This window comes from Corvus hawaiiensis, chromosome 2, assembly GCF_020740725.1.
Source record: "Corvus hawaiiensis isolate bCorHaw1 chromosome 2, bCorHaw1.pri.cur, whole genome shotgun sequence".
Classification (NCBI taxonomy): domain Eukaryota; kingdom Metazoa; phylum Chordata; class Aves; order Passeriformes; family Corvidae; genus Corvus; species Corvus hawaiiensis.
Window position 1 is genome coordinate 25,975,342 of NC_063214.1, and position 27,286 is coordinate 26,002,627.

At 46.4% G+C, this 27,286-nt stretch overlaps 1 protein-coding gene across 1 annotated transcript in view; it reads left to right on the top strand.

The window, feature by feature from the left end:
* Nucleotides 1–228: 228 nt before the first annotated feature.
* Nucleotides 229–27,286, top strand: part of ARHGAP31 (Rho GTPase activating protein 31) — a 60,510-nt gene continuing 33,452 nt past the window's right edge. Inside the window, exon 1 of the mRNA XM_048293938.1 lies at nt 229–1,174. Coding sequence (XP_048149895.1) covers nt 1,075–1,174 — 100 coding nt within the window. The 5' untranslated portion in view covers nt 229–1,074. The remainder of the gene's footprint in view (nt 1,175–27,286) is intronic.

The following is a 27,286-nucleotide window of genomic DNA, read 5'->3' on the forward strand; positions in this document are numbered from 1 at the left end:
CTCTATAGGAAGGCAGATCCCGAAGTGACAGAGTCATGTTTGGGGGCAGGAAGGCGCCTTGCAGCGAAGGACTCGGCGAACAGAGGTTTACTGGAGAGGCTCCCGGTCTCTCTGCTCCTCGCCGGACCCTCCCCGGGCCTTTGCCGAGCCGCGGGCTGGCAGAGCAGGAAGCGCCTGCCCGCGCCACGGGCTGCGCCGCCCCGCAGTGATTTCCTCCCAGGCAGCCCGTTATCTGTCGACTGTCAGGGCAAATTTTCTCTCTTCCTCCCCCGATCCCCATCCCTGTTCCCCAACTCCTCTCCCCGCCTTCCCTCAGCCTCTCGCTCGCACACACACACACACGCATTTTACTGCCAAAAACCGTCCTCCGCCCCCCTCCTCAGCTAACTTCCTTTCAGCATTTTTTTGAGCTGGATAATCCTAGGATTTGTAAAACGGGGGAAAAGAGAGAGGCAGTGAGCGGGAGTCAGGACAGGAAGCTGGTTTCTTATTCCTCCAACTGTCCAAAGGCAGGAGGAGGGGAAGGGGGGGAGCCAAAGAGGAGCCTTGTGCATACTCTTCCCCAGTCCCTTTTCATTAGTCTGTTTGAACTTCCAGTCTCCTCCGAAAGCCAAGAGGAGGACGACCAGACTGGGACGCTTTCTGCTGGAAGTGGCGATAGTGCGACTGACGAAACTCAGAAAGTGGCTGTGGAGGGTCCCGGGACTGCGCTGAGGGAACGACGTCCCCCTCACCATCTCCTGCCCCCAACTTGCCAGCTCTGATGCGGGCACCCATCCACCACCCACTTGCCTCTGATGAGAACCCTTCTGGCCTCAGGCTATGATCGCTGCTGCTGCGGGCTGTGGAGCCTCCTCTCGCCCTGACCTTCTGCCACAGGAGCAGCCCAACATCTGGTGGGGATTAATGTTTACTTCTCTGGCTGGACGCTGTACGGGACCCCCGATGTTGCTCCCTGGGAGCGGGACACGGGCGGTGGTCTGAGGAGAAGAGCAAGATTTTTGTCGCCCAGCGTGAGGCCGGGGGGAGGGGGGCAAGGCAGGAGGGGGGTGAACCTCTTTTGGGACTAACCTCATGAAGAACAAGGGAGCCAAACAGAAACTCAAGAGGAAGGGAGCCGCGAGCGCGTTCGGCTGCGACCTGACGGAGTATCTCGAGAGCTCTGGGCAGGATGGTAAATGCTTCTTTATTCTCACTCTGGTTGCAGAAAAGCCAAGCGCGTGTCCCCGTTCTTACTGGTACAACTGCAAACCAGACCTTTCCAAAAGCTAAGGGTTAGACAACCTGGAGCTGGTTTATCCCTGGGAAGTGGAGTCACTGCCCCATTACTCACAATGAATGAACGATCGGAAGATTGCTTTGGTGATGCATCTGCATGACCCTTGCATGAATAATGCTGTGTGTGTGCAAAGGACTGGGCTGGGGCTCTTGGGCTGCCTAAGTGTGTACAAAGACAGTCTGACATTGGTTGTGATGCCCTCTCCCATCTGCCTGGCTGTGGGAGGGAGTAGCAGGCTTTTTGGGAGTCAGGTTTGGAAATCTGAACTGTGCTCAGTGTTGCCACCTCCATGATTTCAAAATCCACCTTAAGTCCATGAGACTAGAATTTTTCAGGGCTGTAGGGAGAAACTGGACTCCAGTACAGTTCCCATGTTGTCCTTGGACTGCTGGATGGAGACAGGACGGAGACTAGGTTACGGGGTGGAGTACGGTGTGTGGTGCAGGAGGCATCTGAGCTAACATGTTCACCACCCTGCCTGTTGTCTTTCATTCATTCTCCCCTTGACCTTCATGCTCCCAGGTATTGAATGAGAACACAGTAGCTCAGACAAGAGGTAACTCCAACGAAATAAGAGGGTCATGAGTTTGAAATGGTCAGTCCTTGATAAGGGAAGGAGGAGAACGATTTTTCTTAAAGTGGGTTGGATGACAAGAGAAGAGGTTGTGAGTTTGTCCAGCAGAAAGACCTGCAGTTTAGCAAGAGGGAAAAATAAATGCATGCCTGTTATCCCTGATGTTAGCATTATGATCCAGGTTTAGCATTATGTTCCAATTTGAATTAACCAATTTTACTGATGTCAGGTTATTTCAAGCAAAAAAAGAAAGACTTCTAGCAGCAATGTCAGCTTTGTACAGGGAGAACTGTACAATCAGGTCTTTCATTTGCTGATGAGCATGGCTGATGAAGTGCAGTGTGGAACCACAGTGGCAGAGGGATGGACTACATAGCAGGAGTACTTTCCATTGCACAGTGAAGAGGGCAGTAAATGTATCACTGAGATAAAATGTTATATATATGCATTTACTTAGGTATGGGGGAAAACCAGCCATTCCGTTGCATTGTGGGTTGTCTGTAGCAGGTCCTGTATCTTTTAACTTATATAGCTCTTAACAGCAACTGAATTGAAATGGCAAAAAATAATGGACTTAATGAGCTGATGTCCCTTTGCCTGTGTGAGGTGCAGATAGATAAATTCAGTCCAATGCTACCATAGATCTGTGGTGGAGGAACTATTTACAGCTGTTTACAGGAGCACTGGAAAAAAACACAGGGAAGGCAGGCACAGGCAGTATATTCTTTTGAAGCAGCAAGGGGGATTTTAAAGGCAAAACCATAGTTACTGCAGTTGAAATTAGGCCAGAAGAGCAAAATCTATTACCTAAAATCCCAAAGTTTTTTAAAAATAGTTTTTTGAGAACAAGAAGGAAGGACATTTTCTCAAATCTCGTTTGTGGCATGGTTCACAGTTCCAACCTACTTATCTTTCCATGCTGAGGAGCAGTGGGGGAGCATAGGAAGTTCCTTTCCTTTATGCAGTACTACTGTTTGCTCAGTAGCACATCCCATTGCCCAGTGCTGTGGGATCTAGAAACGAAAGACTCAGTTGTTATAGGTTTATTGGTAAGTATGTAAGTTAGATGGGTACAATTTGATTCATCAGGATAGGGGGGGAAGAAATTAAAGCATTAGAGATATTTATTTTGTTGGTAGTAGGACTCTCAGGATGAATAGGAATGACCAAAAATGCTGAAGTGATGTCTTGGGAAAAAATGAAGGTTCAGATGTCACCAGTACATCACAAACTTGCCACCTGTAACTATACCAAATTAGAAGAGCATTTAGGGTGTGAGAGATGGTTGATTTGGGGAGAGTTGAATTGTCCTGCTAAGAATTATTTCTGATGACAAGTCAGTGCTCCTGTAAGCAGCAAATTTTGTAGGGACATAAAGCTGTAGCTTTCTCTCTGCCTTACATAGTACTTGTGTTTAACTGGGATGCATGCTCAGGTTGTTCCCTAGGAAGCAATGAAGTTGTAAGACTGTTCATGGTGGGTATCTGGGAGTGATGAGGAGCAGGAGAGCACTTTGGCTGCTGTCCAGCAAACATTTTGTTGTGGACCTTTCTGAAAGCAGGTTTTAAAATGCGCCCAGAAGGGTTAACTGGAAAAGAAGATGCTGTGGGCCCAGCAGGACATGAGTCATACTGGTTGTGCTTTCCGTGCTCAGGTTTGCTTTACTCCATCCTGCAGTGCCGTTGTGTGTGACTGGTTCTGCACAGGCGAGGAGAGGCAGAGGCCTGCTTTGCTGGTGCTGGCCAAGGGAGCACAGGAGGTGGCCAAGGCTGGTGTAGACAATTCAGTTTGGAATTTTCCCCTCTGGGTTAGTACATGACCTTTACAGTTAGGGGGTGCTGCACTACTTGTGCGATGCTTTGCAGAGGAGAGGCACGACTTGAGTCCCTGCATGCTTGTGGTTGTTGACGAGCAGCTTGTGCTTTCTGTAGGGACCTTAGTCCCTGTGTTGTTGCCAAATTCCAGTGGAGAGAATTATATTCTGCTAAAGGTATCAGCATTTCCTCTCCTCTCATTTAACTCTTTAGTAACTTGCTATGGTTCTCTTCAGAGACAGCTGAAGATCCCATTGTCTCCCTTACCAGACACATGTACCTAAGCCTCTGTTAGAAAGAACTTTATGATAATACAATAAAAGCTGCAGCAGAACTACAAAGTATTTAAAAACGATCAAAGAGGAAGATTTTAGCAGGTACAGTGAAGTAGCTCAGGAGCCAAAAATCTAATACAAAGGCTTTAGCCCTAAGTTGATTCTTCAGATCTGACACAGGTCAGTGGTGATGGACAGATGTGGCTGTCTGGTGGCTAGTTAGAAACTCAGATGTGTTGAATTTACTGTGTTTCAAGTCAGTTCCTGTCAGTACTGCATTTGACCCTACTTGGCCTTTTCCTGCTGGCAGTCTCTACACAGACACTGGTCACACTCCTTACGGGGGCAGACTGCTGTCAGTGCACACAAGCATTTAAAATCATGACTCAGGCCACAAAAACCACGACATAAAATCAGTGCTTTGGGTTCTCTGTTTGCTTTCTGTTTTCTGCAACTTTAGTGTGCATCTCAGTTATGTTTTCAAGTCTCTCTTTGGTAAGAGGGCTAGAAACTTGGTGAAAAGGAAACTTCTCTTCCTCCTCACTAAAATTATCAAATAATGGCTTAAATAGCAGCATGTAAGAGGACAAGGTCACATCAGACATAAATGAATGATGGCTGGCAATACCAATGAGTAAAAGGTGTCTAATTTTACGTAGTCCCTCCTGTGTCTCTGCTAGCACTGAATCCACACTGAAGGCAAGTGATCTTTTGGAATAGAAAAGCTTCACTAGAAAGCAGTGTCCATGCCCAGACTTTGGACATGGATAGGCATCCATGCAGAAGGAAGTGAGTACTAATGCCCTCTACTAAAACATTTCACTGTGCCAAACTTTATTGAAATGTACAAGTGCAGTGGGGCTAACAGATAATAGTCCTGAAGGATTAACATTAGAGTCACGTTTTGGCCTCTTGATAACCAGCTTGGTTTCCAGAGGAGAAAAACGCATGGTGCCTCTGCTGAAGTCAATGGAAGCTGCACATCAGGCTCTCAGCTCCTGTAATAACAACAGTATAATTTTCTGGTGATGGATGGGCCAGCAGAGAAGTCAAGACACGAGTTTGTGCACCATCTTTAGCTGGGGCAGGACACTCTGAACTGCTTAAGAAAACAGTCACAAAGAATAGTCTTGCTTCTGGTTATATCACAGAAGTGTTGTAAGAGCAGGCTGTTGGAAGAGTCAAAGCTGTTTGAGTGAGAGAAGCTAAATCAAAATGGAGTTTAATATTCCCAGTGCTTCTAACTGTGGGAGATTCAAACAGGGATTTCAGGTATACAGCCAGGTACTACTTCCACTTTTTAAAATGGAAATGCACACAGCATCTATTGTGATGGTAAAAGATGGTCCAGTCTTTTGCATAGGAACTGCTACCGATCTGCACCTAACTTTGCTTCACATGCTTAGAGCCAGGTAGGATTTGGAAAAAGGCTGAATTGTTTGCTTTCTTTGTTTGGTATGCTGGTGTCTCGATGTTGGGCTGGGAGGTGCTACCAGGACTGTATAAAGCCAAGTCTCAGACTTGATGCCTTGTTGTTATGATGGAGGTCAGCTCTGTGTGTCTGAGATTCCCCTATTTGCTGGAGAGTTAATTCTGCTGTTGCTGTACCCCTCTGTGGTTTCTTCTACATCTGTTTCCTGCCTGATGTTGTCTGGTTGGGATGCAATGAGCTCAGCTTTTCCCCTCAGCCCCCTCCCACACTCCCCACAGCTCCCTCAAAGGCTGTCATCCTGAGCCTGCAGCACCCAAAACACTTTCTATCTCTTCATCTGATGCTGCTTATTGGCTTTGTTACTTGCTTTAGAAAAAGGGCTGCTTCGTTTGAGAAGTTTTGAAGCCACCAACCCCTTTGTTCTCCCCACTTGAGGCTCCTTCTTGCAAGAGAGAGCAAGGCCAGCCAGCAGCACTCCCTGAGGCTGGGGAGAGAAGAGGAGCTGTTGTCTTCAAACATAGCACAGGGAGACATGTGCAGAAACCCTTACAAGTCCCTTGGTTGTAGTATGGGGAAGGAGCACACGGCTAGCCCATATGACGCTCTTCTATGCTGTGTGGCTGTGCAGTGGCTGCTTCTGCCTTGTCCCAACTGCATTTGAATGAAAGAATAAGGAAAGTTTTCATTTGTCATTAGTGGTCTCAAAAACGTGGTAGCTCTGTCCAGCTCTGGCTCCACAAGCAGGTTCTTAAATGCTTCTGAGAGCTGCAGCAGGCAAAGCCTTTGCTGTAGCATAGGCAAGTATTTCTGAGGGAAAGTAGTAACAATAATTCAACAGTAATTTGCTGTGTACAAAGGAGAGGTGGACTTGGATACTGCTTGGCTGTTTGGTACAGCCCCTTCAGCACACTGTCTTCTGCCTGATTTTGTCATCGTATGTTTCACTGTGAAGCTGCCTTGTCCATACGTGAACAGATAAGGTGGCCTGTCACTCAGGAAAAAAGTATCTTTCTTCAAGAACAGACTCCCTCTGGAGCCAATCATTAAACCTGCTGCACAGATGTGAAGCAGCTTTTCTGGGCCCTGTGGCTTTCCTTTGTCACCCTTGGATGTGTTTTGGGATAAGAGCATGCCAGGATGAGCATGGGGGTGCATGCAAGTCCATAGCACAAGTAAGCGTGTGCCACACAAGTCTGCATTTGAGTTCATTAGGACGTTTTTTAATGCCGCCTTTCTGTAGTGATGTTTCAAAATGAAGGCATGGCCATACTTTTGGGTATGCTTTTGGGTGCTTTTGGTTAGTGATGCACGCAGGAAGTCCTGGGAAAACTGCTGAAGGATCATTAAACGCAAAGTGGAGGAAAAAGACGAGACTTTTTTTTTTTTTTAAAGTCCCCTTGGAAAAATGAAAATGCCACACACTCATTTAATCTGCTGCAAAAGAATGAAGAGCTGTATTCATCCCGCTCTCAAAATTAGAAACTGTGGCACTGGGGATTTCTGTCTCAAGAACTGATCAAGCTGAAAAGAAACCTTTTTATGGAGCCAAATTGCTTTCAATCTAGATCTCTTTCCTGACCTACCTCACTATGTGGCTATGCAAACACTTGTCTCCATTCAAGGAAGGAAGTGGCAGGGGGTGGGAGGAGAACAGGACAAGAACAGTTTCTTGGGCTGGCTCAGAAATGCTTTAGTCTTCTTTTTTTGTGTGTGTGATGTGCTGCTGGGGTCTGATCTACATTTTCACACTGCTCGTGTGCTGGGAAGCCACATGGCCTGCACTCTGTGGGGTCTGTTCCTGGCTCTAATCATGTAGGCTGTGTGGATATTTAAGGCTGCATCCCCTCATCCTTGTGACAGGAGCAAAAGGGACAGTTGAACTCGGGAGTTTTGGGGGAAAAGAAGTGGGATTGTATTATTGTACAGTGAAGGAGAGCTGTGACAGCAGAGCGCTGAGAGCTGAGTACATGTGTTGGCAGGTGGAGGAACTAGGCTGGGCTTTGAGGGGAAGACAGCTCCTTGGCTTTTCAGTGTCTGCCAAAGCATGTCCAGTGGACAAGAGAGGAGAAACTTTGCTGCCAGAATGGATACTGTGGAGGAAATTATTAATAATGTAAATTCTTGCATTTTCTCCACCCTCTCTCACAAGTGGAGCATCACATTTTGAGACCCAGATACCAGCCTCTATGGCAACAAGTGAGAGCAAAAAGACACTGGGAACAACGGGAACAGAAGCCATCTGTTTGCTTCTGTTACTTTGCTGTTCCTTCTTGTTTTGGCTGATGTTTGTGTTACTTCCTCAATCTGTTTCTGGTTCCTGGGACCTGGATCTTTGTGTTTCTGTGGCACAGTGTTACTGTTGTTTAACATTCATGTTGCAAGCTCAGCTCCTTGTTCTGTATTGACTTTCCATTGCTCGCACTGTGTGATTAGCAGAGAACTCTAGCATGTTGCCTCCTGCTTTACATTTCCCTTACTGAGCACTGCAGGAGGCAGACGTGTGGTTTGCATGCACTGAGCCCCACTTTGATCCTGTCTCCTCCCCCACCCCCTGCAAACAGCATGAATCGCATCTTGCCTGCAGATTCTAGATCAGGACACATATTTTGATTTAGCAAATGTTTTTTCTTTGTTGGTAGCAGCTGATTTCATCTGAACTTGGAAACCAAGGAGTAGGGACTTCACTGCTTGTGGTATCACAGCTCTCAAGGGTTCAGGGAAACAGCTGTAGTGGATGAAACACCAGCAGTGCACAGGGTGAATGTACCACACAGGCTGATCTAGACGTGACGAACAAGTCTTGGAGACCCCCAGGGTCTGGGGTGCTTGGGTCCCAAGCTTTGGTGTAGGCCTGGTTCTAGTTTGGAGAGCTCAGACAGCCTGCATCTGTAACTCGGGCTTTGCATATATGACGCAGTTCTACAGCAGCAACATTTGCTGGCAGTCAGGGCTGTGCCAAAAATTTATGTTCCAGTGTTTCTCCTTTAACGGTAATAAGGGAAATGAAAACAGCCTGTCAGCAATGGTATAACCAGCCCTGCTCTGAAGGACCAGGGTTGGGGTGGCTGTCAGGTTGACTGCCCACATCATGGCTTGGACTGGTTCTCTTTCTGGAGGGTGATTAAAGGATGGAGAGCTACCAGCATCTGCCTCCAGTCCTACACCACCAGCAGGGTGCCAGATACACTTGGAGCTCTGACATGGAAACCTACGGATACCTTATTGCCATGCAAAGGCTGCTAAATGGCTGCACTGCTGGTTGTTTCAAGGGCTGCCTACTACTGGCTCCTTTTCATACATTCCCACAGCCTCAAGCCCCAGCTGTCCTTTGTTCGTATGCCAGAGCCTTCAGCTTCTCTGCTGATAACTTCAGTTAATGTGTTTTGCATTGTCAACCAAAAAAAAAAAAAAAAAAAAAAAAGAAATCTGCTGTATGTTTACAATGGACACAGATTGAGAACAGTGTAACATAAATTGAATTTAGTGTTAAATGAAATTACATTGTGCAATTGTGCTGACTGTATTATTAACTTTCATACTTAATTCAATAATGTAGACTCTGTTTTCTACATTTATCTGAAACCACAAGCAGATTTTCTGATCTTCTGCACCAGTGTGATTGCAGATGTGAAAGTACTTAACCATGGGCTTAAGAGCTACCTTTTCATCAGATGCTGGGGCCTTTGCATATAATGAAGTTATAGACACCAGTACTAACCTTCAGCTTCACTCAAGTGCCAGATCACCGCTACTCCTGTGAGTGAGAGCAAGGAGTTCAGTCCCTAAGGCTACGAGTCTTTTGGCACATAAGTGGACAGGGAAGTCCCAGTTCTCTTGCTTCACCCCCTGCCTTGAACACGTCCCTGCAGCTGGATTAGATTCCCCATTTTCACCCCCGTGGAGAGGCCCTTTCAATTTTAACTGCACCAAAAGGGGCAGAACAAAACTCATGCTTTTTGCTGTTGCCTTCAGTTCTTCCACCTCAGTTGCCGCGTTCCCATTTGGGAGCAGCTGCCTGGCCTAGGCTCAGACCAGCCTTCCTCCATGCTGGTGTCAGCAGCTGATGACTTGTGTGACAGACCCAGTTCCAGGCAATGTCAGGTTGGCTGACTTAGGTGAGTTAATGTCCATATAGGAAGAGTTACCTTAACAGCAGCAGAAAATGTTACAGAATCACAGAATTACTGAGATGAGCAGGGACTTCTTGAGATTAACTAGACCAAACCCTCTGCTCAAGCAGGGTCAGCTTGAGCACTGCAGTAGCCCAGGACTGTGTCCAGTTGAATTTTAAATACCTCCACAGATGAAGGCTCCACAACCTCTGTGAGCAAACTGATCCAGCCTCAGATTACCATCAAAGTAAAAAAGTATTGAGTTCAGATGGAGTCTCATGGTTTTTAATTTATGTATCTTGTACTGTCAGTAGGCACAACTGAGAATAGGCTGGCTCCCTTTTCTTCATTCCCTCCCAGCAGGTCTTCATTCACAATGATAGATCCTTTCTGATCCTTCTCTTATATAGGCTGAACAATCCTGGCCTCTCCTCATAGGAGAGATGCTCCAGTCCCTTAATCATCTCTTTGACCCTGAGCTGAACTTGCTCCAGTAAGGCCTTCTTGTACTGTGGAGCCCAGAGCTGGGCACAGGACTCCAGCTGTGGGCTCAGCAGTGCTGAGTAGAGGGGAAGGTTCATCTCCCTCAACCTGCTGGCAGCTCACCTCCTAACTCTTCTGATGTTCTTAGTAATCTATACAGTTACTATCAGAGATTTTCCTTGGTATTCCAGTTTTGGCTGGCAATACAATCAATAACTAATGTGCAATCAGGACATTGTAAAGGATCCTTTCTGCCTTGGATAGTGCTCTTTCTGCCCTTGTTAATGCTCAAAATGAATTGTCTTTTCATAAAGAGCCCCACTTCTTTAATGGTTTCTAAAGTTTTGCTGCCAGTCAGCTCAAATAAATTAATTTATATAATACACTGCTATGCTGTATCTTCTGAAAGCTGTGCAGAGCCTTGGCTTAATAGAAAGTCTACAGAAGATGCTTTGAAGCAGCACACCTTTCTCAGGTGGTGTTTTTAAGAGCTCCTCTCTCCTCCCCCAAAGCCACAGTGCACAGAACCAGGGCATTGTGGCCAAGGTCCTTTCTGCCAAAGCATGTCCAGCAGACTGGAGAGTGAGAAACTTTGCTGCCAAAATGGATACCATGGGGAAATTATTAATAATACAAATCTTGCTTTTTCTCCACCCACTCTCACCAGTGGAGCATCACATTTTGAGTCCCAGATACCAGCCTCTATGGCAACAAGGGAGAGCAGAAACACTGGGAACAAGGGGAGCAGAAGCTGTGTTACATGTACTTCTCCAGCACAGGGATCCAGCAAGGGGAGGGGAAACGTGCATCCCTTTGCAGGATTCTCAGCTGTGTCTGCTGCTCTTAGAAATATGCCCTGAGCAGCTGACTTGGGTTCACAGCAATTTATCTCCAGCTCCTCACTGCCCTCTTCTACACTCAGGGCTCAGCTAACTAAATGCCTTTAGAAATGCTATTATCTCCTGTGCTCTCTGGGGCCAGAAGCAACGTGGAGATTTATCATCTGGAACAGGAGGCTTTGTTTAGTTCTATAAAGCACAGAAAAGTTAAAGGAAGAACACAAAATAAACCCCAAACCAAACACAAAACTCTCTTTAAATCTCATGCCCTTTCTTTGCTCTCTCCAATCTGGGAATGTGCACGTATTTTGTTTTGTAATGTCATTAAATACTGTCACATGAGGAAATTGTTAGAGGAGATATACCTCCGTCTCTAAAATAGAGATTGAACATCCAAATGGCCAGGAGACATTCCTGATGTAACTAAGTTGTGTAACTTATTTTCTGAAGAGCATTAGACTGACCAGGTCTCCAATACAAACTTCATTTAAAGGATACCATTGCTGGATTTCACTAAATACAGCAGCATTGGTACTGCCTTTTTACCTGAAAGATGCTGAACACACTCACAGATTTCTATACACGTAGGATGCAAGGCTGAGAATCCAGGCTGGGTCTGTGCCTGAACTCACCATCTATATTCACTGGCTCATCAAAAAATGCTGATTTAGCAGACAGAACACTGGGAGAAAGGGTGTGTGTGTGTGTGTGTGTGTGTGTGTTTATCTGCAGCTGAATATTTCAGTTGGGATATTTTGGTATCATCGGCGTTCTGCATTTACCATCTCGGCAGTGAACGTGACTGTCAGTCCTGTTGCAGACATGCAGCTTGGCAGCATAACAGGGCCACCAGCATGTGGAAAACCCTTTGCTCCATGTGCAGCTAGTGCTGGTTTTTCTATTCCTCTCTCATTGTGGTGCCGCTGCTAGTGGTGGCAGTCACACCTCGGGAGGTTCAGAGGTGTGATCAGGCAGGGTGAGCCTCCTTCTGGAGCCCTTGCATCTGTGCTGCAATTTGTGTGAAATAAATAAGCTGTCAGTGGGACTGAATTGTTTTCTTTCCTTGTGCAAAATCAGAGAGGGAAACAGCTTCACCAGTTTGCTCTTTCTGTTTTTATCTTCTCAGTGTGCTCCACTTGGTAGTGTATTTTCCTTACCCTTGCTCTGGTCAAGTAATTTCAGATACACGAGAGGCTAAATGAGAAAAAACTCTCTTGTGAGATTTATTGCATCTTCTGCTTCTAATCAAGCCAGAAAAATAGAGCAACAGACTTGCTTCTATAATCCTGTTCTCTCCATTCCAGTCCCAACTGGAAACCAGAAGTACAACAAGGAGGAATGCAGCAAAAAAAAAGTTAAAACAAATATCCTGGAATCTCTAAGAAGAGCGTGGGGTTTGGCCTGAGGTGATGGCTCAGGGGTACAGAGGGGGCGTGGAGAATTCTCCCTTCTCTCAAGTGTTTTCAGTTCGCCCTACTTAGTTTTTTTTTTTTTTTTTTGCCTCCCCCTGTCCTCCTCTCCCCGTCTCCCTCCATTTCGATAACTTTATTGCCAGGTTGGCAGTATGCATATGTTGCCAAAGTCAATACATCAAGCTCTGTGCCTAAGGCAGGCTTAGGAGCAGTAAATGAGAAGAGCTGGTCTTGATCCATTGAGTCCATCATTCTTCCCTCCTGGCTCGATAGTGGTTTACATCCCGCTGCCTAAGGCTCGCTGTGTAAAGCCACAAATGGGGGCCGAGTCAGGAAATTCAGTTCCATATCCCAGTAACTTCAGTTTGGGCTCACCCTCCAGACTTGCCAGAACCTAGATGAGGAGTGGAATCCCCTGCAGCCCTGTCTGTAGACCAGGTGGGCGCAGGTGACCCCGTGCCTGCTGTCCCCTCGGGGTGGCAGGCAGAACATGGTGGTAGAGGCAGCCCTCCATCACTGCTCACAAACATGCTTGAGGCGGAGAGGACCTGATGTGACAAACACAAAGGAGGCCTAGGAGTCCTAATTAGTCCTCATTTCTAGCCTGCTAAAATACCCATCTGTCACTCTGCTGCAATAATGAGATTTGAGAAGATTAGCAGGCTACTGTTTAGGCCCCTCAGCATGGCAGCTCAGTAAGGGTGCTGCCATTCAGCTTTAAGCCACACTTGCAGCAATTACACCCTAAGCAGGTTTATGTCTTGTTAGTGCTTGCATGGGAATGGCCCAAAAAAATCTGCTACAGGAATGGGGTGGGTGATTCAGAAGATGGCAAGTGTAGTATCAGCTCAGTCAAGTTGCTGTCTTGGCATCATTGGGGGAAATACTGCCATTTGGGCACATGGTAAAACAAGGACCCTGATACTTTAAAAAAATCCCTGGTTTATCTTTTTCTTTCCTAGGGGATAGTGTCTCTTTTACTTTTTACAGCACATGCTGTGCTGTGTCTTTTCCTTCGCAGAAGCAATTTCTGCTGGAGCTAGGATTTGTTTTTTTATCCAGTGTCCTAAACTGTCACGCAGTGTTGCTCTGCCTGGCTCAACAGCTGCCACCTCCCAGCCTAGAGGTGGGTGGAGTGAGTCTTGTTTTTGCCATTTGTGAAATATTTCAGGATGTAAGGCGCTCATTAAATTATTGATGTTAGCTCTTGGGCATTAAACAGACGTGAACTGCAGCTCTGGATCCTGAGGGCTTTAGAGGCTTATCCCTGCCCTAATGATGGTTCCCTACTTGGGATTTTTCATGTATCTCTTACTACAGATTTGAACTCACTGCGGGATGGTGGAAGGATTTAGCAGGTGGACAAAGGGTGACAGCAAGGCTTTTCTTTGCAATATTATATACCTATGAAGCAAATCTAATTGAGCTTTGGTAGAAAAAGAGGAAAGACACACGCATGTTTTCTTTAGGAGAATGGGAAAAATTAGAAAAATGTGTTGCTGCCTCTTGACAGAACGTGTTTGCAGGGTATGAAAAGATTTTGAATAGTTGTGATTCAAGGAGCACTGCAGGTGCACCTGACATCAATTCTTGTGCTTAAGGAAAGATATTTTAGCTTGTAATGTGCCTTATTTCTATCCCTTTCCCCAGTCCTGCCTCCTTGAAAAGTGGCTGGCAGCAATAGTGCTGCTGACTTTACCTCATGGTGGTGGCAGGGTGGAGGTTGGGACGTTCAATGCAGCCTTGTCTCTGCTGTACTTTCAGCTCTTTGGCTGGGCTGTGGTGGTGAAAAACAGGACGTTGGCTGATGTGGGACAAGGAAGGGAAGGCAGCAAGCACGGCACCCTGGGCTGTTGAGATCTCTGGGCAGCTTTGTGGGCTGCTTGCTGGTTCCCAGGGAGCTGCAAACAAAATCCCACGTATGACAGGAAAATCTGCTCCTGGGTTTGACATGGCGTCCCATGTTTGTGTTTGAATGGAAGCGTTCAGGAGGCTTCTCCCTTCACCTCCTCTTGCCCAAGCATTCTCCCCTCTCTGCTTCGGGGCGTCGTGGTGGCACAAAACCCTCCTGTTTTTTATGGGGCAGAAGAAGGGGTGAGGACCATCCCTGACCCCCTTCTCCCCTCAGCAGTTTGCATGGTAATTAGCTCGTCCCTACGAGACAAGCCCACAGCCCAACAGAGCCGCGATTCAGAGGCTGAACAATGTCCAATTATGCCAGCCCTGGGAGCAAGAGGCCACTCCCTGACACGTGGGCTCCATGTCCCTGGCCAGATGGCTCCTCAAACTCCCTTGGCTGGGCCAGTAACGCTGCTGGGGGAATTTGACACGTGTCAGCAGTTTTGGCTGCGTGCTTTCGTGAGCTATCAGCAGCACAGTTGCCTGAAATATTGGGAAGAGCTCTGCGTGTGCCCTAGGCAGTGCTGTCCACTCCGTGCCCCATGCTGAGGCAGTGCTGGTGGCTACAAGGGAACGTGAATGTTCATGTGTGGAGTGAGATTTTGCAGCCTCGGCTTGGCTACCTGTATCCCGCCTCTGGTTTGGTGACCTGCTGGGGATGTCAGCAGCTTCAAAGCAAACCTTTTGCTTTTCCCTTTGCATTCTAGTGTTTGTGCACCAGTGAAGGCTGAATTGCTCAGACTGGAGTTTGAATTGCATGAAGGAGGTGGCAGGCTCTGCTCCTGCCACTGCCTGGCTCAGTGAGAGACCTTAGGGCATGCCTTCTTTTTCCACATCCTACCTCCCTCAGTGATTAAATGATGCTGCTATCAACTTCTTGTTGATGCAAAGCTCCCATTATTGTTGTTATTAAATGGGAAGAGTCTTAGGTGTTTTCATCACCCAGGAAAAAATGTGGGCTCTTGCAGCTCTGAGCTCACGCTGGCTGAGAGTGAGGGCAGGAAAGGACCGGGCTCACCCAGCTTGCCTGTCTCAGCAGGTTCCATACCAAGAGCCTCCGAGGGAGGTGTGAGGAGTACCAGAGTGGCATTACGTACCCAGAGTGCTTCGTTCTGACTTGGTGAGGCTTCTGCCCTGATACGTGACAATTTAGCTTTGAAGAGGACATGACAGCCATTTACCACCTAACCTCTGGTGTTAGGAAATGGAAAAAACAATGCAGCATGTATCTGAAATAGCAGAAGAGATTACCCTAGACTGGAACTTGGCCAGGATGCTTCTGCTAATCTTGCAAAAAAAAAAAAAAAAAAAGGAAACCTAGCACAAAAAAAAAAATGCTACAAAGGATTTCTGCAAGACTTCAGTCTTCATTTTATAGTCTCTGATTTAGAAGGGAGAATATGCAATAGCCTAGCTTTCCCTTTGCACGCCATGGGACGTGGTTCATTACTGGCTCGTGGATAGGACTGCCCCTTCCAAGTTGCCTGCAGCAACTTCAGTTGATTCTGGTTTTGGGACCAGGCCCAGCCTTAATTTATGGATAGAAGTTAATGATAATGCATCCAAAGAAACAGCTGGGAGGAAAGAAGTGTGGCAGAGAAATGGAAAAGGACACTGGAGGAAAGGGATGGGAAAGGGAAATACGGGCAAAAGTGGAATGGAGAAAAGCGTGTGAGGAAATTCCAATATGCTTGAAAGGGAGGAGGTGAAGGTTGGAAAAACTAGTCTGAGGGCAAAACTGACTGTATTGGAACAAATGGAGACTGCTAATGAATGGTAGAAGAGAGAGGGCTGTAAGTGGGAACAAAATTCAAAATCCTGGCAGCTTTGTTAGTAGGGGTAGAACAGAGGAAGAGATACTGTTCTGGGTACAGACAGCTGAAGGATAGACAGGACTAAAGGAATATGCTCACAATGTTGACAGCTCTTGTTATCCAAAACTCCTCTTCCAGATTTTTACCCAAAACTGAGACAGGGCAAGAGGTAAAACAATCATTTCAGACTCCTTTCAGCCCTTGAAACAAGCTTGGTTTTATAAAGTGCAAGGAGATGCCATTGAGTTACTACACTGCAAGTGGTGCATTTTTTTTCATCAGCTAACTACATTTTTTCATTCCCCTTTTGGCACCTAAGTGATGTTAAAAGGAGCTTCAGTCTCTGATTAGTTCCAAAGTCTATGGATGTGAACAAGAGAAGCTTTGCCTCGCTTGGATAAGCTTTCAATACCTCACGTTTGAATGTGCTCATTTTCATCACCTGCTGAAGGATGCGGTGCTTCAGCTTCTTTTGCTTTGGAAGCCGGTGCTATGAGTCCAAACTCCTCTGATTTTACAGTCTCCAGCAAGGTCCTGCTTTTAGATCATTCAGTTCATACCCCTTTGAGACACACCTGTGCAAGAACATGAAGTTAGCCTGGAGCCTCTGAAACACATCAGCCATGTACTAAAATCAGGATACAGGTCATGGCCTGAAGCGTGTGGCTCAGCTGTATTGGCTGTGGAGAGCTGCAAAGGCAAAGAGATGACTGACTTGTACAGCAGTACTGTAGCTATCAAAATGTAAGGAAGTTTGATTAAGTATGATCTCAACACCCTTTTCCTGCAACACCCCTTCTTGTGTCTGCAGAGTGTTTGTTAGTGTCTCAAAACCCTTAGTACAGCAAGATCCAGGAGTCAGAAAGACAAAAGAAACACAGTCCAGAAACCCAATTCCTGGACATATGCCTTTGAGAAATGTATTGCATTAAAAGATTTTTTCTTTGGTTGCTTCCTCTTTCTTGCTTCCTCCAGTTTTAGTTATTCCCAGCAACGACTTTATTTACTTATTTGCTTCTCCCCAAACCACTGGACAGACGGGGGCTTCATTAGGGAGCAGTTTAGCTGGAGTGGGCAAAACAATGGGGCTTTAATCAGGGTGCCTCCCGCAGCCGCTGCTGGCCAGAGGTTTCTCTGAATTCCCAACATGGAACAGTTGCCTCTTTCATGAAGTGCCTGTGGGATGAGCACAGGATTGCTACACCCAAAGCATTTTCATGCAGCCACAGCTCTCTGAAAGGAAACGCTGCTGAGGACACCGCCTGCAATGCCCCAAGCTACTGGGGTGACTAGCATGAGAGAGTCTTTCTTCCAGGCCTGGGCTGTGTTTGCCTTCCACATGCAATCTGTGAATAGCTCAAGTCTGGAAAGTGTTTAGGAAAGCATCTAACTTTTCTCTTAAAGGAGAAAAAAAAAAAAAGGAGGGAAAAAGAAAAAGAAAACGTCAGGGATAAAGAAATAGTTTCCAGTGACTTGATGCAGTGTGGCCAAACCATTTGTAATAATTTCCTTTACATTCCTTTTATATAGGAAGAATTAGATATGAAATCATGAATCAGGAAGCAGTCATCCTGCCAGCCAGTGACATGTACAGAGAGATCAGAGCAAAGTGAGAAAGACGCAGAACAGCAGGAGACTTGCAAAAACCTTTTTGAGCTCTCTCTTTTTCTTCCTCTTTTTGTTTAGTGTACACATTCATGTAGAACTAACATTTCTGACCCGAAAGAAGCTGCAGGGATCTCCTGCTGTTCCTTGTCTATCCAATGGCAGCCCTAAACCTTCCTCTCTTGATGTGTCTCATCTGTCTGTGTTTCCTGATGTATGTTGCAGTCCCCAGATGTTTGGATACCTGAGTAATCTCAAAAAAGACTATGAAACATTAGGTATTTTTAAATACCCAGCTTTATAGTTGCTTTGTTTAACTTTGCAACATTCTGAACTCATATAAGGCAATAACAAAAATCACTGCTGTTTTCCTTCAAAGTTTTTTGCCATTGGTGCTTCTAAATTTGTGTGCACACAATGGCTTTTGCCTTTGTGCTAGCAAGGTTGTAACATTCCTGTTTCCTGAATTCGTATTTTTCCAATGTTTTTTTTTCAAACCCTCTGTAAATGTTCCTATCAGGAGTGCCCAGGCTTTTGTGTAAGAGAGGACTGAGGTTACCCACGTGCTACCAAATTGAGGTTAAGAAATTTCCCCAACAAAACCTGAAGTCAGAAGAAATAGACCTTGTGCCTGTTGTCTGCAAAGGTCCATAGGCCCACAAAGTTGACTTGGGTTGCACTTGAGTTTTGCATATCTCAGAAGCCTGCTTGGATTACACTCTGTGCTCTCACACTGGCCTTTGCTGTGTCTTGGCCAAAGCTGGAGATTAAGATGCCTGTCTGATGTCCTGTTCATTTTGAACTTATTCTTAGATTGCTCTGATCAGGGGTGAATTTGAAGTACAGACGCCTGACTTCAATTTCCCTGAAATACAGGATGTTCAGCTGCAGGATTTTTATCTGAGTCTGTCTCTAGCTTGGCTCCAAGGGAAAGGAGAATAAATACTACAGGCCAGGAGACTACAGATGCAAAAAATTATAGGCTTTGAAATGTCACTAGCTGAGCACATAATAGATATTCTTCACATTTTATGATTAGCTGTTGTGTTCTGTTGGCCAGTGCTGCCTTCCTGATGCAATTTATAAAGGAGTCTCAGGTCAGGGTGAGGCAAGCCAGATTCAGAACTGGATTTCCTGACAACACCACTATCTTTTGCAACTTTTCCTTAGTTTTCTCTGCGCAGGACTAGCTTGCCTGTGTACACCTGACTGTGACTCTCACTCACTTTGCCATCTCCCCTTCCATTCCTATCCAAACATCTGCTTGCATACTGCAAAACCAACTGGTCTGTGAACCAGGCTATGCAGCTGAACCATGCCATCATGCCCAGCATTTCAGATCAAGGGAAGTGCATTATGTGTAGGATTCATACAACTGTCTCCCATGTGTGCCCAGAGCCATCTTAGAAACTGGGATGACCTGAATGCTGCATGTGAAACCAGTCTCTACATGGGGCCATCTGTGCCCAGGGGACCAGGGCACTGGGCTTTAGACCTTGGCAGCTGTATCTGCACTTCATGGATTTGTACTGATGTGTCTCCTTGCAACTCCTTTCATCTGCTGCTCGGGTGGGCCAGAAGCTATGGAGTAGAAGGGGATGTGCAGAGCAGTGTGGCAAAGCTGGATGGAGCAGGGCTGTTGGGGACACCAAATATCCAGTTAGGAACATACCCCTTGTCTGTACATTGCGCCACAAGCCTTCCCTATCATGGGCCTCTTGCCACTCCATGTGTCCTTTCAAACACTCCATAACAGAGTCTCGCCATGGGACACAAGCAGTTTAAGGGATTTTCATGCTGTCAGAAAAAAAGTGTCTTCATTTTGTTACTGTGGCACTGAAAGGTTTTTCCAGCACCTTGCAGCCCTCTGACCCCTTGCCTCCATTTCAGCATACTGCCTTTTACCACTGATCTCCTCCTGAAGCACAGCCTGCATGGCATCGGGCCAGCCTCTGACCTCAGTGACAGTAGTATAAATCTGGGTTACTGCAGCCAGCTGGTATGGAAGTACTTCAGCTCTGAATATACAGAAAGTATTCCCAGCCATAAAGGGGCTTATGATTTGGGTTAGTGAAACAGCAGATCAAAAGCAACTTCTGCGTGGTGGGGGTATTTGCAAATCTCTCTTGTGACAAAGTGTTTCTGCAACATCCGCACTTTCCCTGTTACTACCAGAGTGAGCCATGAATTAATTCCAGGGGAGTCCAAGGAATGCACCAGAACTCAACTGCTGCCAAGAATGAAAAAAAGAACCAAATTTTAGGTGGATTTGTCAACAGTAGGTAGACTGTTGTAATCTGCGGTAGTTGACATTGAAGACAGTGGTGCCGTGAGCTCCAAGAGAAGTAGGTTGTGTTGGCCTAGAACACTTCTCAGATTGCTGACAAACTCTTGGTGATGCTGGATATGGATCAGAGGAGTACTCAAGCTGAAAGCTTTGATGACAGTGTCTGGATGGGAGGTTTTGGAGACCTGGAGACAAGGCATTGTCTGTTTTGAGAGCGCTTGACACAGAATGACCTTCCTTAAATGAAACTAAGCTGCAGACAAATATCATCTTTTGTGAGACTTGCAGCAAAATTCCTCTTTGGCCGGGTTCCCTTTTTGCTGTAATTGAAGAAAATTAATTAATATTGGGAAAAAGCATTGTGATAGAAAAAGATTAATTGAACCCGAGAGATGCAGAGCGGAGAGCAGGAAGAGCCTCAGCTCATTCCTACATTGGATCACATCCGTATCATAATGGTTCCCAGGAAAGTGCAATAGAGCAGTGTTGCTCCGGCTTCTCAGGCTGAAACCAAGCACATAATTTCAGAACAACTGAGAGGCCATGACCAAAATTTTGCAGAATATTGGTAGGCAAAGCAGAGAGAGAGAGAGAGCAGGACAAATGCCCTGAAGCCCTTGAATATCCCCCTTGGTACAAACACTTCAGGTGGGCTGAGGAGCAATGCTAGGGCAACCCTTACTGGGCAGTGCAGGCTAGAACTGTTTCCTGTGGTGGGGCAGAAAAATATGGCCCATGGTTGGTATTGACTCAGCTGATTTTCCCCATTCCTCCCAAGAACTCTGCCCTGGGATGTTGTGGCAGCAGGCAGACACATTTTATGGGTAGTTCCCAGAGGTCAGGCAGAGCCTGCTGGGCTTGGCACAGACTCTCCTGCAATCTTACTGGGAACAACATGGGTCAGGAGGGTCCCAGGTCATCTCAGAGCAGTCCTGAGGGCATCTGAGGAGGTCTCTGGGGCAGGATATGCCTGTCCACCCCATCCCTACCCTGACACACATACACTTGGACTTGAGAGAAACCATTTCCACGTGGAAGTCAGCAGAGTTAGAACAGTCAAGAGATCTGAGCTCTGACAGCCCTGCAGTCTGTTGGCTCAGGAGGCAGCAGTAATGCATATATCTGGAGCCTTCCTCCAGACAAAGCAGGGAATGTGTCTGAAGGGGTGGATAACCATCCCAATATCCAAGGAGAGCCCTGAGGCCCCAGCATGGTTTTCCTGTCTGCCTGGCAGCATCGGCAGCTGCTGGTTTGGAATAGCCTGCGTGTCCTTGTGTGAGCCAGGGCAGCTGGAGGTGGATTTGTTTTCTGTTGATTTCATGGCAATGTTGCTGCTTCAGGCCACTGCCTTGGTGTGAGGAACAACAACATCCTAGAGGAGACACCCAGTGAACTGCTGACTGCTCCACGGCTGCCCAATCCACATGCCCAGCGTGGGAAGCGGTCAGACCACCCTGACGGCATCAACAAAGCCATCATGTTTGCTGACATTTCAAGGGAACAGAGAAGGGAACAAAAGCTGGGAACAAACGCTAGGAACAAAAGAATTTGATGCAGTTGAGAGCTGCAGTTAGAAGATATGGGGCTGAATTGTAAATGCCAGATCCAAGTGCCTTTTTGCTGGGGAGGGATTTTAAACCTCCGTCCAGGTCCCAAAGGTGGGGCTTGAGTCTGAATTCCAGGGGAAGAAAATTATGCTGAAAACTGAGTGCGCTGTGAAATCAAAATGAAAGGTTAAAAAAAGAAAACAATGAGTAGCTGAGGAGATGGAGGAAGTAAGTAGACAAGGAATGCAAGAAGTTTGGTATAACTGATATGTAAACAGTCAGGGCATCTTTTTCAGGGAGTTCAGGCCTCTCCTCACCCCCCTGCTCCCAACCTCCCTTCCCTGAAATGATCAGAAATATTGCAGTTTCTCCCCAGATGACCCCTTGGTAGTGTCTTGCTATTATTGTGGTATTCAGTTATGAGACAACATTTCAAGAGGAAAAAAAAAGAAAAGAATCATAGAAGTGACACCAAGCCACAAAGCACAGAACCAGTTCCAAACATTCCCAGGCACAGGGCTACTGAAGTCTGGTCTTTTGGCACAAACTGACTTCTAGGACAAACAACCCAAAAGGTTTATCTGACCATCTGATCAGTGATCTCTGATTCAAATCTCCTGAGATTTTAGCCTGTACGTTCTTGTTTAGGGTAGAAGTTTGGGTAGGGAGACTCTTTCTGGTTTGGTGGAAGCTTGGGGGAAATCGATTCTCTTCCAGAAAAACACATTTGTGTGAGGTTTTCAACTCAACTTTTTGGGTCAGTGATTCGGACAAACCAGTTGCAATCTGTGCATGCTTTACCAACTTCTGAATTTTTGAAGGTAAGTTTCTGTTTGCCAGGAGTTGAGATACAAGAAAACTGGCTCTTAACCTTAGGTCTTCCACTGTCTCTGTGCATGATTCAGGTGGCCAAATCCTTTCTGTTTCTCCTGTTTGCACCTATGGGATGAGAACAATCCTTATCCTCTGTTAATTCATGAGTCCTTGCTGAGGGCTTAGATTTTTGCTGACAGAAGCAAAGCACATTTTGTGAGACTGTGCTGGGGTTTTATCCTCACAATGGGGGACGTGACATACAAGCAAGATTTCAAATGAGGGTTTTTTGTGTCCTGAGGGTTGAAAAGCAAGCCATAGGACATTCACCTCCTTTTTTCTCCTTCATTGACAAGAAACACATGCAGTGTTCTGGGCTTCAGCTTGCAAGGAACAGTGCTGCTGTCCTCAGAAGTGTACAGAGAGGAGCAAACACTAGCCAGGCATCGATGATATCACTCAATGTCCATTAGAGCTGGTTCCTGTTTAGCACTGTACTGTACTCCATCTTCCCCTACCACAAGACTTCCTTTCATCCAGAATTGGACTAAAAAAGGAGAAACTCCCCCTAAATAAAAGTTCTCCAAAAGGTTTTATTACATTAAAAATAATGATAAGGGAGTGAGCATATTTCACCTTCTAAGAGCAGTATATTTGAGTATTTGGTTAAAAAATTGAACAGAATCCCTTCATTCTGGTGAAACATTTTGAATTTGTGAAATGCACGCTTTCCCACTGGAAAATCTTTCAGCTGGATGGTTTTCAAGTGGCCTTTCTTCCCGCATGCTTTAGTATGCAATTTAAACTCCAGCTGCTGGTTGTGGTTGTCTCTTGCTGTAGCGAGTGCTGGCACTTATGCTTTCCTTTAACACAGCTAACTCTTCCAGGGAATCTTTCTGTGGCTTAAAAGGCATCACCTGATAATGACATGGGAAGGCTGTGAGATGGTTTTTTCTTTGTCTCAGTGGCCAGTGCAGAACCATTCCACTCCGAGTAATCTTCTGACGGATTCTAAGTATCCAGGAAGGCTGCCTCCTACCCTCTCCCTGAGAAAGCAATTCTACATGATACTATGTCTCAGTCTTAGGAGCTTTTCCCTTCTCTTTAATATCCTCTCACAGTTTCATTCGCTCATAACTACAACGCCTTGATCGCCAAGAAAAAGCTGTTTCCCTTGGTGGTATTCCCACCCTGTGCAGACCTCTCCTGTGTGCCTTCGTTTCTCTCCTGGTCACTGGGACCAGCTGTGCCTATTTACCACCAGCACTTTGTTCTTCCTTGCTCGTTAATCCCTGTAGGTCATTAGAGTTTCTGCTCCTTTTCTCTTCCTCCTCCCCATATGCCGCATGGTATCCTGTTTTCCTTGTAACTGTAGCCACACTGCAGGGCTGAAAGACTCAAGGATTTTTCCATTAATAATCCCCACGCCCTTTTCCTGGTCAGTACACTGCTTAAGAGGGATTGAGGTAATTCATGAATAGCAGGCTGTACTTAAAGAGGGGGAGAGAGGAACGGGAAGATGTGGTGTCATCAATGGGCAGTTTTGCTCCCGGAGCAGCTCGTTGTGCCCCATCCCACTGTTGTGTGTGAGCCCTGGCACAGCTCCAGCTGCGGGGGGCACACCTTCCATGTCCAGGAATGCTTACTTCAGTGTCAGCACTGCAAGTTTCAGCAGCGCTGGCCAACTCCTGCTGTGAGAGCGTAGGTGGGATTTTTTCCTTTCCGTCTTACACCCTCACCAGCCGTTAAGATTTTGCAATTGCACCTTGAGTAAGAATTTCTTCTTGTGAGGAAAACTAAGTCCCAGTTCACTCTCTTGCAGCTCTGCTGGCTTTGCCAGACTTGGGGCCACATCTGCTGTTGACTACAGTTGCATACAGCTGGAATAATTTTGTTGGCCTCTGTGCCAATCTATGGACAGAAATTGGAAGTGTAGTTCTTTGCTTAGTTACTACAGTGTCACAGGAAGGTGACTAGGCCACAGATAGGAAAAGAAGGAGAAAATTACATTATAACAATATATTTTATTGAAATGTACCTGTGGTTCATCCCAGAGGAGCAGTAGTTCTAGAGAGGTCTGTTAAGGGACAGGCCCTATTCTGGTTACTTCTGTGCACCCATAGTGAACACCCTCCCCACCTCACCTGTTTGGCTATAATGGTATGGATGTGGTATGGAAAATGCTGGGGGACTCTAACTTCCCCATCATGGGAAACCCTTCCTTGCTGGGGTTCATGTCCTAAGGGGACCCAACTCTTTTCTCTGTGCAGGAGGCCATGGGACCCTCGTGGCTGAAATCCTGTGGAGGGCAGGCAGCGCTGTTGCCCTGACTGGCTGTGCTCCTCACCCTCTGCCCTGCTGTGTGTCCCTGTAGCCACAGGCTCCCTGACTGTTTCTTACACTGTGCAGCAAACTGCAGACCTCCTGGTGGGAGATGGGACAAGCCCATCGCCTCCTCTAATGGGACAAATGCAAACTTTGAATACCATGGGCTGGCGGAGGCCTGAAATGATGTCCGGTTAGGTTTCCCCCTCTCTGCTGTGGCAGTGGCACACACAATGGCAATCTGTGAAGCTGAAGTGATTCAGCTTGGTGTGAGCTGTGTTCTGCAATCGTCGCCCATTTTCTCCGCTGTTGGTGAAACAGTGCTGGCAGTGGTAGTGATTCCTCCATTTGAGAGAATAAAAAAGAAGGCAATAGTCTGGTGTAAAGGTCTTGGCATTTCCCACAGCTTATGACAGCCCTGCTGGAACGCAGGGGCTGTGGCTGTAGCTATTCTTTTGTGAGCTTACATTCCTTAGCAGTGGGAAATCAGCAGCTGTAATTAGTCTCTGATGTTCTCTGCTAATAAGTGATTTTCTGGTACTTGCAAATACCAGCATCCCTAAGACATAACTGTATTGTTTTGACCTCTTATCTCTTCTCTCTCCTCCTCATTGAGAGGGACCCCAGATGTTCTCCAAGACTGCTTGGGAAAAAAACCATCCAGCCCTGCTCCTCCCTGTTACATCCCTTTCTCCAGTACCATTTTTTTTTTTTCCCAGCCACTGTGTAGGAAAATGGTTCCTGCTAGTCCTCATGGAAAAGGACACAGATGCCATCAGGAAACCCATTTGCTTTAGGAGGAAGAGGGGCCTGACATCAACAGGAAGAGCTGTGCAGCAGAGCTGCTCCTGCCTCTGAAAGAGGGGGGCCTTGAAAACAATGTCAGCTCGCAGTTTAGGACTGGCCAGCAGGAAACGCATGCACCCTGGTGTTTGCTGTGCAGAGGAAATGATAAGCACTACCTGGCCTGACTTGGAGCAGAGATAGCATGGGGGAAAAAAAGTGGGGGGAAGGGGAGCGGGAAAGTTGTTTTTCTTCATACTGGTTCAGAGCCTGTCCTTTGCAAAATGGAAAACAAAATAAAGAGTGAAATATGGAATATATCAGGAATCCGTTGGGGGGCTTGGAAACCGAGGAGCACAATTGCCCAGTGATTAGATTTACTACTTTAGTAACTGTTTGATATTGGTTTTTTTCCATTGTTAGCACTGAGAATGACCCTCAGTTTGATAACCCCTGGCATGCATATTTATTGAGAGGTGAAGGGAGCAAGAGGCTTGTATCCCCTGTGGAACTGGGAGGATTTTTTGTGGAGGAAAGACATGGGGACAATGCTACCACTGGGAGCAGAGGGGCCTTGGGAGTACAAATAGAAGTATTGTATAGATGGATATCTTTCCTGACTTGTTCTTACTAGGTGAGGGGATAGAAGCCTTCTTGAGAATAAGGAGATACCATAATGCTGAATATTTTATTCAGCTTTGTTTCTTTTCCTCTTTTACTAGGGTCTTTAAGAGCAAAATTGTGCCTCCTTTCATCACTAACCATCTGACAGAGCTAGTTTCTATTTCTGGTGTCCTTACACCTCTGGCAGACAGTTACAGAGGTACAGTCCCTGTAGCTCAGCCTTGGAGAAACGATTCCATGTGCTCTGGGTGCATCTCAGTAGTTGTGTGCTGACATCCTGAGGTGGAGGTGGGCAGACACAAACAGCATGGCAGGAAGTATTCTAAACAATCCCAGCCCAGCATCATCCTCTAGAAGGCTGTGAGGCATTGTGACACCATCTGCAAATGTTGTTCTGCCTCCTCTGCTGTCCTTGATGATTCTCTCAGGCTCTGGAGAGCGAGCAAACTGCCCTCTTGCAACATATGTGAGCACTGATGTGCCACAAGGCTGGCAGATGGAGCAGTGCTGTGCTCCCTGCTGTTTCTGAAAGAAGCCCTGAAGGAGTAGCACCACATCCTGATTTTTGAGCCTGGCTACTCAGCAGCTTCTTTTTGAGCTCTTTGCCCTCCCTGGTGTATGGAAAGGAGAACAAGACCCTTGCGGTCACGGCTGTAAGAGTACACTTTAGAGTACTGCAGCTCCTGAAGATGGAAAGGTGTAGCCAATATGACCCATATCCCATGGGCTGCCCTTCTTCACTAAACTGCTGAGTGAAACCAATCCACTGAGACTGGTTCTGGACTTGCTGGTGTAGATGTCCATGCCTGCTTGAGGAACAGCCTCCCAGACCAACAGCTTTCCTTGGCTGTAAGTGCTTCACCCAGCAGAGCCTTCAGCACAGTAGCAACAAGCAGGGCAATGCTTCAACAAGAAAGAGCACCAGCATGTAATGATGTATCCCCCAGACCTATGACATTGGCCTAGCATGACTTTTGTGTCTTTTGACTTTGCTAGGCTTTGACTGACACCTCATTAAAACCCAGCTGTTTCTCTAAGCAGAATTTCCTGGTAATGCACATGAAACCTCTCACACACGCACACAATCACAAACAAATATAGTTGTACATGTAAAAATACATTCATTGTGTATACGTATGCATACACACTGATATATACATTCATTGATGTGTAGAGTTATGTGTGTCTGACCAGGTGCTGCTTCTGGCAGAATTTTCTCCATGTTTTTTGGACACACAAGTTGAGCCCACAGACTGGGCACTACAAGGGATGGGTAGAACAGCACCTCGTTTCACCAGGAAAACATCAGCAATCCAAGTCACCCACAGCTTAATCCTCTTCAAATAAAGACTGACCTGTTTTCAGCTTC